The sequence below is a fragment of the Pleurodeles waltl genome, chromosome 3_1 (assembly GCF_031143425.1).
Source record: "Pleurodeles waltl isolate 20211129_DDA chromosome 3_1, aPleWal1.hap1.20221129, whole genome shotgun sequence".
Lineage (NCBI taxonomy): Eukaryota > Metazoa > Chordata > Amphibia > Caudata > Salamandridae > Pleurodeles > Pleurodeles waltl.
Window position 1 is genome coordinate 1,778,662,298 of NC_090440.1, and position 15,532 is coordinate 1,778,677,829.

The 15,532-nt window shown below is 40.8% G+C and overlaps 1 protein-coding gene across 2 annotated transcripts in view; it reads left to right on the forward strand.

Moving 5' to 3' along the window:
• Nucleotides 1-9,249, forward strand: part of MAP3K13 (mitogen-activated protein kinase kinase kinase 13) — a 305,117-nt gene extending 295,868 nt beyond the window's left edge. For both annotated transcript variants that reach the window (XM_069225803.1, XM_069225804.1), the window contains exon 14: nucleotides 1,151-9,249. In XM_069225803.1, coding sequence (XP_069081904.1) covers nucleotides 1,151-1,252 — 102 coding nt within the window. In that variant the 3' untranslated portion in view covers nucleotides 1,253-9,249. The remainder of the gene's footprint in view (nucleotides 1-1,150) is intronic.
• Nucleotides 9,250-15,532: the final 6,283 nt, after the last annotated feature.

The window sequence follows — 15,532 nt, forward strand, 5'->3', positions numbered from 1 at the left end:
ACAATCAAGCGAAAAACTGCGACAATCGCCTAAGGAAAAGGGTAACTCTTTCTGGATCTGCGCTTAACCGTCGCGGAAGGAAAAGAACTGACGTACGCCCACCAGGGTGGTGTTTATATGTAAGACCGTGACATCACAGATGACTCCTAAAGACGCCACGCGGAGCTAGACGACACACGCGGATCCGAACAACGGCACGCACTGCTCAGCAGAAAAATTCCAGATTCTAAGCTGACACCAGGGAAATCTAAGGTAAGGAATCTGCAGCTAGCAGGCTCTATCAGATAAATCAATTTCCTCCTATGGAAATGTGGTCCTAACTAGAACTATCCAGTGGTGACTGTCACTGGTGTGTGTGTGTGTGTGTGTGTGTGTGTGTGTGTGTGTGTGTATATATATATATATATACACACACCACACACATATATATATACATATCTGTAAAGTACGGTAAGTAAGGAAGTGCAGTGTAATTAGTGTGATGTAATGACCCAAAGGTAAAATACTCTAAAGTACACACAGTACAATACTGTGTGACTTACAACCATTCCTAAGAGTTAATATGGGAAAGTGGGCAGGAACAGTTGTGATGAGCCTTTTTGAGCACTTCCTGACTCCATATTCCAGGTTCTGAAACATCTCTTATTTGTTTGTCCTGCTTGTAGTAGAATCATTGCGTGAGGAATATGCTCCTTTGGGATAAGGAAAATAGAAAAGGCACAACCTGAACTCCAGTTTATAATGGCTTAGCCAAATATAACAGAGAGCTGTAAGATTTTTAAGTATAAGCCAGTATTTAGCGTTGAATTTTGGGAAGAAGACTGAGAGCCTGTAACATATGTTATAATTTAGATTGTGTTAACTACGATGAATTGAAATTGGTTATATATTAATTGATGTTTGTTGAATCTACTTGTGTGGCCAACATAAAAAATGAATGAAATTGAACTAAAAAATTAAATTACAAATAAATGAGAGCCTTTTCTCTGTTTTACATGAGTTGACATTGATAAATTGAAATTTCTATTGTGACCATATTTTGATTTCTGAGGCAGACAATGTGTGCAAAAACCTCAGATGTAAGACCAATACAAGTGTTTCTGGCTGTGCGTTTTCTCAGACTTTAACAACTCCTTTCATTGTTTTTCAGAACTCAGGTCACTTTGGAGAATCGGACTGTGATTCTTCAGACGGGGAATGTTCAGATGTCACTGTCAGAACCAACAAGCCCTGCATTTCATCTACTTGGTAAAGAAGAAGGGATGCCCAGGACTTTGGTTGCTGGGTATTGCACCTTTTCGTCCCTCAGCCATTCCCCACAACTATGTCATCCCTTGCCAGTACATTTTTAAGCAGGAAGAAGAGAATGGCCTACTTCTTCACTCATCTTGGACAACCCCCTCCTAAAACAATCTGCAATAATAGAGATTCTAACTTCAGTTGGGGACATCTCAAAATTGAAGTTTATGTCTTGTGATAACACTTCAATCAAGAATGGCAGGGATATTTTTCTTAAAATAATCGCGCTACTGTAACTAATATTTATTTTTGTTTTATATGTTAACTCTTTCTACTATAAAGAGTTGAATAAATATATCTATATTAAGAAACATACTGCAAGAATGAAAACTATTCAGGAAATTAACTTGAATATCACAAGCTGAAGACCTTACATGGTATTTCTACATCAGGAGTCCATTCTCACAGCTCTTGAACAAGGTGCATGAACCCTTTTGTAGATGGAAGAAATGGCCGAACATCCTGCAGTTTGTCATTGGATCAGCATGCCAACAATGAATGCGTGGAAGAAACTGCATTCCAAGCAAGCTGGAATTTGGGATTTCTCAGGAGGAAAATGTGCTCCTACCAGGTCATGAGATACAACTCAAAGCAACGTTTACTTTACAAAGCATCTGTGAACATATAGATAACCTTCAGCTCCACATAAAGTCCCTGCCTCCTTGTCAGTGCCCTCTCAGAGAGGAATAGATACGTCGAAGCATGGTGATTAAGATTGCAAATAATCTTCAGGTTTTGCAGTAGTTCTTTCTGGATAGCCTTTGCGTAACAAGTGCTGATAAACCAACATGTTGTCAACACAATTGTCTTCAGTCTCGCAGAAAAAAGATCCATGTGGACTATGATCTATTCAGAAACATTTGTGAAATGCACCAGTGCAATTTTTTCCACCACCCAATTCCATATCTCACATTCCTTTTTTGGTATTTTCTTTTACGTACAGTTACAGCAGTTATTATAGGATACGGAATCCATCCACCAAATCAGTGTTGAGAATGCCACACGTCTGGAGAAGAAATACTGAACTTTGAAAGCACAGTCAAGAAAATCAGGGACCTCCTCTACATGCGAGTAACGTGAAATGTAATTGGTGGGATTCTGTGACATTGACAATGGAGTGGACCAAGAAAAAGGACAGGGCATTTACAAATGAGTGGTGCATGTAGGTTTGTTGAGGTGATCTACTTTTGAAAAGCCTACACGTATGTTTGAACTCTGGCAAAACCCGATGAATTTCTGCAGCAGAAGTGATTGAAGACTTTCATTGGTTGACTATTATCAATTCATCTGATTGCTTAACTCTTGCTGACTTCTGCTAAGCCAGTGAATTGGTTTTTACCATTCCCGCCAATCTATTTGCATAACTTGTTTTGATTTGCACAGAACATTGAAGGAATGCTGCCTGGCTTTTGTCAGGCATCGTAATTGCCAGAAATTAATGTATATGTTGACATACTATAGCATTCTAGGCAAACAGCAAACTATTTTTGTTTTTTATACCAAGGTCTGCACAATTATTTATGTCTTAGTCCTGTCTCCTGCCTGATTTTGTTAGTGTTTACAACCTAGTCTTTAAAATGCTAGTGATTGGCGTGTGATTATAACATGATAAGCAGTACATGATTTGCACAGTTTCTGTGGCATCAATGAGTTTCTCTGAGGATACAAGGTCAGTTTTATCAAACTGTAAAGTGCAACAGGCTCTGGTTGCAAACACTGTGTTTGTTCTTTGTCTAGGTATGAACATGCCTCACTAGGTGTGCGACTGGCATTGATCGCGATCCAAATGCATTGCAAGACTGAACTGAAAACAGTTATTTGCTAATGTTTATTTACTGCACACCTGCTGCACTTTTGATGTAAGTCTTTCCATTCCATCATTCAAGCATTTCGCTAGTTTGAAGGCAATTGTTAATTTTTTATGGCAAGCAGTATTGAACAAGTTTTAAATTATTTCATGTTTTTGTTGTGTAGCTGGACTACATTAAGATCTTAATTTATGCACGGTAATTATTATTGTTATTACTTTAATTATTCTTAATTTTCTGTAGATCGGAATGTAATGGTTTACCTTTAGCATGTGTGATTTCATGATCAACTGAAACTGTTAGTGCCCTTGGAGGCTGTCAGTGGTTCTTAACAATCTGTAATTAAGAGAATATTCTAGGCTTCATTCCCTGAGTAGAAGTAACAGTTCACTGTGAGGTGAAAGCAGCAGTTGGCCTTTGTTAAAAAGCACCTACTGTCTTCACTGAGTACGACTGTAGAGACAGGACAATAGACTCTTTCCGCACTGTCATGTTGCCACTTCCGTGTTTCAGGCCTACATTCTATTCACCGTACCATGGCCTCTCCCCAGTGGCGTAATGCAAAATGATTTGGTTCCTCTGCAGAATGGTATGAGGGACTCCAGAGTTTTCTATACTTCACAGATAATCATTGACTTGGGACTGGGTGGGGGCCCCTGGAAGGTTGGTGCACCCCCAAACGTCCGCACCTGAGGGGCCTACGTTATGCCTCTACCTTCCTACAAGGACACTAACAGTGGGATACTTTGTGGTGTGTCTCTGGTATCCTACAGTAGAATCATTATTCTGAGCTGAGTAGTGACTCTAAAGTTTTACGCAAACTGTGTTTACGCACAATCCCAGATTAAGGACAGGTTATTTTGCTCGGACCTGCAATTTTTTCCCCCTGTTCAGAGTCCACCAAGTGAAGCCAGGTCCCATTCGGAGTTTTGCAGGGCAAAGGTGGGAAAAAAAACCTGTTTCTACCAAAAAGAAAAACTGGAACGGTATGTTATCCCAAACTGGAACGGTATGTTATCCCAAATTTCAACATGCACAACTAGGGCGTAGATCGCCCCGGAGTACAAGGTGTACTAATGATTTTTCCATTGGGGCTATTTTACCTGTTTGTTGTCCTGCTTAAGTAAGAGTGAGGGTAGATATGATTTACATTTGTCTACAATGTTTTGGTTGATGCATGGTGGCAGTCTTTTTTGTGTGTGTTATTACTGTTGTCTTAAGGAATTGCTTAAGACTCCTCCATCTCATACGTTTACCTCAATTAGCTGGCGGATACTATACTATGAATTACGTTCTGTTGTACATAAGCTTACTGTTACTCCAACATGTATGTTTCACCAGCTTGTAAAATGGAAACAAGCTATTTCAGACAATCCGATTCAGTAGATATTATGTGTTTGAAAACAAACCCACAACAAGATATTAATGTGAAGGATACCATGGCAACCTACAGTGCAGAGTGTTTGTTTGCTGTACTGTTGCGGCCTGCTCTTTATTGTGTGTAAGCGGATTTCCGTTTTCCCTGAAAGAAAATAGAAAGTTGATTTATGCCAGTTATTTAGAAATGTACTGATCTGAAACATGGGATCGGTACTTGTCCAAAAGATATAACAGTATGCTGTACAATGAAAGCGTGCTGGAATGATCTAGTATTAAAATGACAGTTGAGCTCCATATGTTACAATACACCTTCCAAAGAGATGTTCAGAAGCAGTGCTTTATGCTTCTATAATGAACTCAGAATCTGTGCATTGCGCTTGGGGACTGATGCACCTATGTTTGGCAAACAACAAAGGCATATAGCTGTTCTTTATGCGGGAACAACTTACAGACTAGTTTGAGATCCAATATGAACTCCTTCATTTAGCAGTTGGCATTCTTTCCCATATAAACCAACCTCTAATCTATCTACAAGTTTTACATTCAAATGTTACCCGTTAGCCGTCCACGACACCAGACCGGCCAACCTCAACGAACGAATCAACTTCCACAAACCAACTCGACACCTCCGCTCACCTCGCCCTTGCTACAGTCCCCTGCATCCAACGCAATGCCAAAACCTGGAACTCCCTCTCCACAAACCTTCGCAAGACCCAGGACCTCCTACCCTTCAGAAAGCACCTCAAAACATGGCTTTTCAAGCAGTAACCCACCCCCCCCCGCTCCTCCCCAGCACCTTGAGACCCTACTGGGTGAGTAGTGCACTTAAGAAATTTGTTTGATTGATTGACCCAAGGAGTATTTAGGGCTATCGGGCACTTCTGTGCTGTTGAGACTGCCTGTCTGCAGGCATGTTCAGGTATTCATAAATATACATGTCTGTGTAAGGCACTCCAGTTCCCTGCAATTAAAACACAGTTGTGAGTTTTGAATGAGATGCACATTTTTGTGAGATGTCATCCATAGTACATATGGACTAATCTCTATAAATATACAACTCTTTTTAGAGTTTGAGTCTTATTTGTTTAGGATATGCTTCCGGAGCATTATCAGTTCTCCTCAATAGCTTATTCCTTTTGTAAGTTCTGCTTTCTCCATCCGCAAGATTACACAACATATTTCACTTTCCTTGGTATTTGTCCTTTCTCAGGACTGAGGTGTTCATAAATATTGTATCTGTTTGTTGGATCTCGTAGGCTTTGTTTATTTCAACTTAGACACCAGATAAAAATGATTTCTTAAAGAAAAGCCAAGACCTAGATGCATGTTGTCCCGTTGATGTGGAATGATATGGCAGCACCAACAAGACACTCAGCACTTGTGTTACATTGCTGACACTGCACTACCCCTTTCCTAGTAGAATTTTGTGTGCCAAGGTCCAAATAGGTAATCTTCTTCAAAACTAATTCCCCCTTACCTCCAAGAGGCACATATGAGGTGGGTTCAATCCGCTGACCTGCCATGTGGCATGTATGGTGCTAAGATACAAGCATGTGGCCACAGAGTCTCAATGGCCCATTGGCACATTTTAGAGAAGGAAGTACCTATGAACTAGATCCTCCATTTTAAAGCATATTATAAATCATGGATACTCTGGAGCAGGAGGCTCAGTTTGTAATCATGTTACTTACCTCATTTAAATAAAAGCTTTTTAGAGCTTGTTTACAGTTTGAAACACAAATTTACTGATAAAGTCTGTTTGTCGCCATATGTTGGAATTTAACCAGAGTATCCTGCACGAGTTTCTATTGATAGGTATATCCTTAGATCCTTTTATTTACACATTCTTCCCAAACTATATTTGATGTACTGAATTACTCTTGACTGATAATATCCAATCCAATTCAGTGTCATCCTCTGGGCTTCTTTTCCTTTTTAATTTGTAGCTGCATCTTTTATCCAAGCTCAGCTATTTGGGACTATATTTTTTAAAATTATGCTTACTCTGAGCGAAAGTCCACAACAAAAACTTAATTGATGGGACTATTGTATGGGTCAGAACTCAAACTCAACTACATACAGAGTAGTGATGTTCTAAACTCCCAAAGAACTGTGAACTCATCATCTGTGAACTGCTATTATGGTTGCCTGACCCACTGCTGGGGCCTTGCTAAATACAATAGTTGATCATTGATTCAGTTCACCTTAACTTGTCAGCGCTGTCACCAAATCCCGTTTTAATATCTATAGCAACTGGTTGCTAGTGTCCACCATATCAGCTTCGAACTTGGTTTTTCTGCATATCTAGTAAAACTACTCAGAATAATTCAGAGTTGTGTGCCATGTTTCCACTTGAAACTTCTTGCATATTGCACGTGTGTACTACAGGGGCATCCCTGAATAACAGGGGAATATGAGTGGTTGCTCTATGCAGCATAGTATATTTTCCATCTCTTTTTATCAGTAGTCCAGCAGTCTCCTTTCATAGAGGCTTCCAGACTGCAGAACCCATTTTCTGTATAGATTAATTAACTGATGCTTTAGGTCTCTGTGGTTTATACATACATACACACAACAAATTACAATCACTATAACTATGTAACATTAACATATTTAAATATATTGACTCTGAACCCACCTCTTTTGAAGAACACAAGGAACCTTACTTCCTTATGTTGTGTGTTTTACCCACACTTAGCTCCATTGATGCACACTTAATCAAGGGATACTTTTCTTGCCATTCATGGAAAATGCGACAACTGTTTGTTTAGAGTATGGGAGACTGGCTCACCACAGTTCTTTGGTTAGAGCTCTTAAACATTTATCATGGCGAGAAAAGGATGGCAGTAGTGCTGTCTTTCTCTGTCATGCTTCTATCTTTCAGCAAATTTTAAGCAAAACACTCACTAATTGTTAAGTGTTGGCTTAAACATCTTCTAAGCCATTTCACGCTTTATTTTAAGAAATCTGTCAGAGAATTATTTTGTTTTACTTGGTCAACGTCAGTTTCGCTTGATTATTACTTCACGTCAGTCTGGCAGGGCTGGAGATCCTAAACCACCATGGCAGCTATACCCTAGGGATTACAACCCCCTTCTCCGCCTGTGGTTTCATGGAAGTAGCACCACCATGAAAAGACTGGCAAAGACAGGGTGCCCCAGGGGGCTCCTGCATTGCCCATGCACTTGGCATGGGCAGTGCAGGGGTCCCCCTGGGCCGCACTTTCGCAATGTTCACTGTCTGCAAACATTGCTGGTGCACCCTACACACTACAACATTGCCCCCGGCTCTGTAACGAGTCAGAGACAATGCTGTAGGCTGTTGCCCGCTGGGCCAGCGGGCAGAAACTGAGTTTCCGCCCGCTGATCCAGCAGTAAACTTGTAATGGGCTCGGCGGGGAGGCTGCCACACTTGCAGCAACCTAGCCATCAGGACTTCGACAGACAGGCTTTTCCGTCCACCAAAGTCATAATAAGCCCCTAATTCGGTTATTTATTTTGATAACTTAAAAGGAAGTCACATATATACCTTGAGACCAATGACTCATTAAAGCTCTTACTATCCATGCTTCTGTTCTAGTTCAGAGTAGGCATTAGTTATTTGACTTTATAGCAGCTATTACACATAGGATGCATCAAGGAACATGAGTTTTTGGTGGAGGATCCTCAATTAGGAAATCTATGCAGTGACTCAAGAGAAGGATGCCTTTATTGCAGCCACTGGGTGGAATGGCCCAAGTGCTTTCAATAGAGGAGATCTTGAGGTTCAATTGTGTACTTGATATTATAAATCTAAATACTGCTATTGCTTCTTTATAGCTTAGCCACTAGAGAGCTATCAAAAGCCCACTGTGAAGGCAGCTCCTTATAATGCCTGGTGTAAAATAATTGGTTACAGTTTGTTCTCTCAGGTAAAAAATATAATGGCCAATTCCTTTACCTTGCTGGTGTTGTCATGCCGCAGTAAGTTATGTACTCAAGATGACGTTTAGCAAAGAAATATTTGCAAATTATGTTTTTTTTAAACTTTTTGAAAGACTGTCATATATGGCGTTATTGATACAGAACTTCTTAAATGGTTGCACTGGTTAAGTATTACCAAAATGGGGATATCATCTGCTGGTTGTCTGTAGTTGATGAAAATGGTTTTTTAACTTTGCTATAAACGTTTTCATTGGATTCAATTTTAGCCAATAGCTGTGGTCTCCCCTCCTGTTACAATACGTCGCTAGTGAAGATGTTTCCACTGACAGTCTCAAAGGGTAATTTATTGTTTGTGTGATGTTATTTGTTTTGTTTTAAAACAGACCATTTCATATGTTACAAAGTCCCATCTCCTTTTCTTCCCCCAGTTTTGCGTTATTTTCTGCTGTTTTGCCGAACATTTTATGATATCTTTCCTCTCAACATTAGGTCTAAATGTCTAAAAACGTCAACCTGTTTTTTTCGGTCTGGGACCTCATTTATATTAATCTGTTGCATACTTCTAAGATGAGCACCTATATTTCGTTATCCACATCTAATCATCCCAGTGTGCCATCTTCAATCCTTTCTTTTATCATCTTCTACCTGCGACATACTGTCATCCAGTCATGTCCACCCTGACCTTAACATTTACCTATCTCACTTTAGACTATTTCTTGATTTCATCTTGCCATTTCCACATCTTTCCAAAACTCTTACTTTGTTAGTATACAATGATGGGCAAAATTAATGATCATCAAAACAAACAAATGCATGGAATAAAGAGCCAGTCTACCTTATGATTCTTGCTTGTTTGTGATTTATTTTTGTTGAGCTACTAAAAGCAGTGTTGTAATGCGACTAAACCATTATATGGCAAGGAAGGCAAGCGCAAGTTGTGTTGAGAAGACTGAGTTACCTACTTTGTAAACATTCTTTTTAATGGTTCTGTTGCTTCCCACCGATTATTTCAAAGAGTACCTGTCATTTACTGAGTAGTGCCACATAGTCTAGAAGCTTCATCACACCCCGCACCCAAACACTTTCTTTCATCAATCAAAATTATGCTGGGTGCTGGCAGTGAATGGGAAGAGAAAAACACATGCTAGTTCAGTATGAGAGGAGCTGCTTTTGGATCTCTGGACTACTTGCTGAGGCCTGTGACTTCTGGGCAGGTCTTTGCCTTCTCCAGGTCAGTTGCTTGAAGGAAAATGTGCAGAAACACTCCTGGTCAACCACTAAAATAGGGGCATACTTATCTCCTTCCTAGCACGTCCTGTGCATGTTCCAGAGCAATGGGTTTATCAGTGTTATGTTCTTGAAACAGAGAAGAGACTAGATGCCCTTGTGGGTTATTCCTATCAGTTCTGCTGTTTTCCTCTTTTCAGGGCCAGATCCTGACTTCAGTTATTTCGTCACAATTTAATGTAATCTTGGGGCAGTTTGTAGCGCCCCTTCTTGATGACCAGTTTGTTTACAACAAGCAGAAGGGAAGCTTAACTTCTTACTACCGTACTAAAACAAATAGCATAGCAAGATCAGTAACACATAGGACTGCTGCAGGTGGCTGGGGTGAAAAAAATATTAGGGACTCCCCATTAATGAAAGTAGAGGCACCGATTTATGTAAACAAGATAATCAGTTAGGAAATTATACAACAAATGGCCTGTCAGAATATGAGTTGTCTAAATAGTGAGGAAGCTGGGACACCTGCTCTGAATCCCCAGACTCTGATAACACCTCTGAGTGATTGCCACATAGAGCACACATTTCAAGAGTCCGGTTCTGGATGTAGTTTCTACCCACATTCTTAATAAATTACAGTCTTTGGCACATTTGGATAATATTTTGTTTTTGCACGTACTAAGCATGCACCTGGAAAAGCCCCACCCCACCCCACCCCAAGCAGCTTGCAAGGCTTTGAGGCGTGTGAAGCCCGAGAGGGAAAAATATTCCCCAAGTACAGAGAAGTCTTGGTTTGAACTAATCTATTATGATAATTGCCTCACTTTACATGACTGGTGAAAAAAATATTGTCCATCGAACTCTAATGTCAACCCTACTTTCACAGACTTCACTACCATTCTTGATAGTGTGAAACAGTCCAGTCTTAAAAAAGCAGGTTAGCTCATACCATAACGGATCTCTGAACGATTGTAATACAGCTGCTGACATACACCGGCATACGAGTCCAGCGTGGGGTTGGAGTACTATATTCGAGATCGCCCTCCATAAATGGCCTACAGACAGTTGCATTTTTGACGCAACTTGGTTGCTCTTTATTTTATGGATTCTCCACAAGCACTTCTAGGGTGCATGTTTCCTTCAAACATGTGTGGCATACATCTATAGATGACACAGATAACGGCCATATTGGGCTACCATGATATCCCTTAATTTCCTGGAAACATCATGAAGCAGCATACACCTGTTTTTTCATGCACTCTAATTAGAGATAGTGCTGGGCTATTATTACCTAGGTTCATGGTTTATTCACATTCTAAAATGTAAATCCGAACCGAATATCTTAGCATCAAGACAGCAAGGTGATCTGGGTTACCAGTACCATCCCCTAAGTTACCCTAAGGGGGATACAGCTGATCTTAAACCTGGAGAAGGGAAAATCTGAAGGTAGGTCCGGCACTGCATCAAAGTGAGCCATTCTAGGCTACAAGACACAAATTGTCACTTACCAATGTGGTGTGCAAGGGGGATGGTTCATTTTGCCGATCTTGGACGCATGTAAAAATCAAAAGACAATGGTCATTACAGAAATACAACAGGTTGCAGTACTGACAAAACTATCCACAGAAATCGGAGTTGACCCAGTGGCAGATGCAGCTCGCTACATTCAATTTACGCTAGGAAGCATTTCATAAACAGGCCACTATTGTTTATGGTTTTGAAGGCAATTTACTTTTTTGTCCTTAAAATCAATTGTTGGAAGGGGTAAAGACAGTCATCCAAATGAAATGCCAGTTTATTTGAGTAGTATATTCAGAAGGTTTTTATGAAAGTTAATTTGTGAAAGCATAGGACTTGTGGAGCCACTCTGTGTAGGATTTGTCTATCATCCTCTAATGCTGCGTAAGATGCTGTATAAATTTTTTGCACAGTTAGCTGTTTGGCTAAGGTACCCAAAATGAAAATGTCACTTACCCAGTGTACATCTGTTCGTGGCATCAGTCGCTGAGATTCACATGTTCTGCACAACTCGCCATCTGGTGTTGGGTCGGAGTGTTACAAGTTGTTTTTCTTCGAAGAAGTGTTTTCGAGTCACGGGACCGAGTGACTCCTCCTTCTGTGCTCATTGCGCATGGGCGTCGACTCCATCTTTGATTGTTTTCCCCGCAGAGGGTGAGGTAGGAGTTGTACTATAGTAATAGTGCCTGCGCAATGAAATGTGTAAGTATGTACCTATTAAAGGTTTAAATAATATATATACAAATGTACAAAATTGAAGGTAACTTCTGAACTGCTACAGGCTTCCGGGGAGGTGGGTGGGCACATGTGAATCTCAGCGACTGATGCCACGAACAGATGTACACTGGGTAAGTGACATTTTCAGTTCGTTGGCATCTGTCGCTGTAGATACACATGTTCTGCATAGACTAGTAAGCAGTTATTTCCCCATAAGCGGTGGTTTAGCCTGTAGGAGTAGAAGTTGTCTGAAATAGAGTTCTTAATACAGCTTGACCTACTGTAGCTTGTTGTGCGGATAGCACATCTATACAGTAGTGTTTGGTGAATGTGTGAGGCGTAGACCATGTGGCTGCCTTACATATTTCATGCATTGGGATGTTTCCTAAAAAAGGCCATTGAAGCACCTTTTTTCCTTGTTGAATGTGCCCTGGGAGTAATGGGCAGTTGTCTTTTTGCTTTAAGGTAGCAGATTTGGATGCATTTAACTATCCATCTGGCTATACCTTGTTTTGACATTGGGTTACCTGCATGAGGTTTTTGGAATGCAATAAATAGCTGTTTAGTCTTTCTGATGTTCTTTGTTCTGTCAATGTAGTACATTAATGCTCTTTTGACATCTAATGTATGTAGTGCTCTTTCAGCCACAGAATCTGGCTGTGGGAAAAAAACTGGTAGTTCTACCGTTTGATTTAGATGGAACGGTGAAATAACTTTTGGTAAAAATTTTGGATTAGGTCGTAGGACGACCTTATTTTTATGTATTTGTATAAAAGGTTCTTGTGTTGTGAACGCTTGAATTTCACTTACTCTTCTTAGAGATGTAATGGCGATGAGAAAGGCAACTTTCCAGGTTAGGAATTGTATTCCGCAAGAGTGCATGGGTTCGAAAGGTGGGCCCATGAGTCTTGTTAGGACCACGTTTAGGTTCCATGAAGGAACAGGTGGTGTTCTTGGTGGTATAATTATTTTAAGACCTTCTATGAATGCTTTGATGACTGGTATCCTATACAAGGAAGTTGAATAGGTAGTCTGCAGGTATGCAGATATTGCTGCAAGGTGTATTTTAATAGAAGAGAAGGCTAGCTTTGCTTTTTGTAAATGGAGCAAGTAATTTACTATATGTTTTGGAGTTGCGTCTAGTGGTTGTATCTGATTATGATGGCAGTAACAAACAAATCTTTTCCACTTACTTGCGTAGCAGTGTCTAGTGGATGGCCTTCTGGCCTGCTTTATGACTTCCATACACTCTTGGCTAAGTTGTAAGTGTCCGAATTCTAGGATTTCAGGAGCCAGATTGCTAGATTCAGCGATGCTGGATCTGGGTGTCTGATCTGTTGGTTGTGTTGCGTTAACAGATCTGGTTTGTTGGGCAGTTTGATGTGGGGTACTACAGAAAGATCTAGCAGTGTTGTGTACCAGGGTTGTCTTGCCCACGTTGGTGCTATTAAAATGAGTTTGAGTTTGTTTTGACTCAATTTGTTTACTAGATAAGGAAGGAGAGGGAGAGGAGGAAAAGCGTAAGCAAATATTCCTGACCAGTTCATCCATAGGGCATTGCCTTGGGATTGCTTGTGTGGGTATCTGGACGCGAAGTTTTGGCATTTTGCGTTCTCTTTTGTTGCAAATAAGTCTATTTGAGGTGTTCTCCAGAGTGTGAAGTAGGTGTTCAGAATTTGTGGGTGGATTTCCCATTCGTGGACTTGCTGGTGATCTCGAGAGAGATTGTCTGCCAGTTGATTCTGGATCCCTGGAATAAACTGTGCTATTAGGCGAATTTGATGGTGGATTGCCCACTTCCATATGTTTTGAGCTAATAAGCTTAACTGCGTTGAATGTGTTCCTCCTTGTTTGTTTAGATAATACATAGTTGTCATGTTGTCTGTTTTGACAAGGATGTATTTGTGGGTTATGATTGGTTGGAAAGCTTTTAGTGCTTGAAAAACTGCTAATAATTCTAGATGATTTATATGCAGTTTTGTTTGATGTATGTTCCATTGTCCTCTTATGTTGAGTTGATTGAGATGTGCTCCCCACCCTGTAATGGAAGCATCTGTTGTTATTACGTACTGTGGCACTGGGTCTTGGAAAGGCCGCCCTTTGTTTAAATTTATACTGTTCCACCATAGAAGCGAGAGGTAAGTTTGGCGGTCTATTAACACCAGATGAAGGTGACCCTGTGCTTGAGACCACTGTGAGGCTAGGCACTGTTGTAAGGGCCTCATGTGCAGTCTTGCGTTTGGGACAATGGCTATGCATGAGGACATCATGCCTAGGAGCTGTAGTATTGTTCTTGCTTGTATTGTTTGATTTGGAGACATGTGTTGAATGACTTTGTTGAAATTGTGAATTCTTTGTGGAGTTGGCGTTGCTACTCCTTTTGTCGTGTCTATTATGGCTCCTAGATATTGCTGTACTTTGCTTGGCTGAATGTTGGATTTTGCAAAGTTGACGGTGAACCCTAGTTTGTAGAGGGTTTGTATGACTTGATTTGTGTGGTTTGAGCATTGTGTGAGCGAACTGGTTTTGATTAGCCAGTCGTCTAGATACGGGAATACATGTATTTGCTGCCTTCTGATGTGTGCAGCGACTACTGCTAGGCATTTTGTGAATACTCGGGGAGCGGTTGTTAAACCAAAAGGCAATACTTTGAATTGGTAATGTATTCCTTTGAATACAAACCTTAGATATTTTCTGTTTGATTGATGTATTGGTATATGGAAATATGCGTCTTTGAGGTCTAGGGTTGTCATGTAGTTGTGTTTTTTGAGCAATGGTAACACTTCTTGTAGTGTGACCATGTGAAAATGGTCTGATTTGATGAATGTGTTTACTACTCTGAGGTCTAAAATTGGTCTCAGTGTTTTGTCCTTTTTTGGTATCAAGAAGTACAGAGAATAAACTCCTGTGTTTATTTGTGTGCTTGGTACTAATTCTATTGCATTTTTTTGCAGTAGTGCTTGAACTTCTATCTCTAGAAGGTGTGAATGGCGTTTTGATAAATTTTGTGATTTTGGTGGTATGTCTGGAGGGAATTGCAGGAATTCTATGCAATAACCATGTTGGATAATTGCTAGGACCCATGTGTCTGTAGTTATTTCCTCCCATGCTTCGTAATATTGACCTATCCTTCCCCCCACTGGTGTTGTGTGTGGGGGGGGGGGGGGGGGGGGGGGTGAGTGACGTGTGAGTCACTGCTTGTTGGTAGTGGTTTTGGGGCTTTGAAATCTTCCTCTATTTCTAGGGAATTGCCCTCCTCTATACTGGCCCCAAAAGCCTCCCCTGTACTGTCCCTGGTAGGTGGACGGTGCGGACTGTGAGGTACTAGCTTGTGTGGCCTGACCCCGAAACCCTCCTCTAAAAGGTGTTTTGCGGAAGGTGGTATAAGATCCTCTGCTCTGCGGGGAGTAGAGTGCGCCCATGGCCTTGGCAGTGTCGGTGTCCTTTTTGAGCTTTTCTATGGCTGTGTTGACCTCCGGACCGAACAGAAGTTTTTCGTTTACTGGCATGTTAAGTACTGCCTGCTGAATTTCTGGCTTGAATCCAGACGTTCTGAGCCATGCGTGCCTACGGATGGTAACCGACGTATTAATGGTCCTTGCGGCTGTGTCTGCTGCATCCATAGAGGAGCGTATTTGATTGTTGGAAATGTTTTGACCCTCC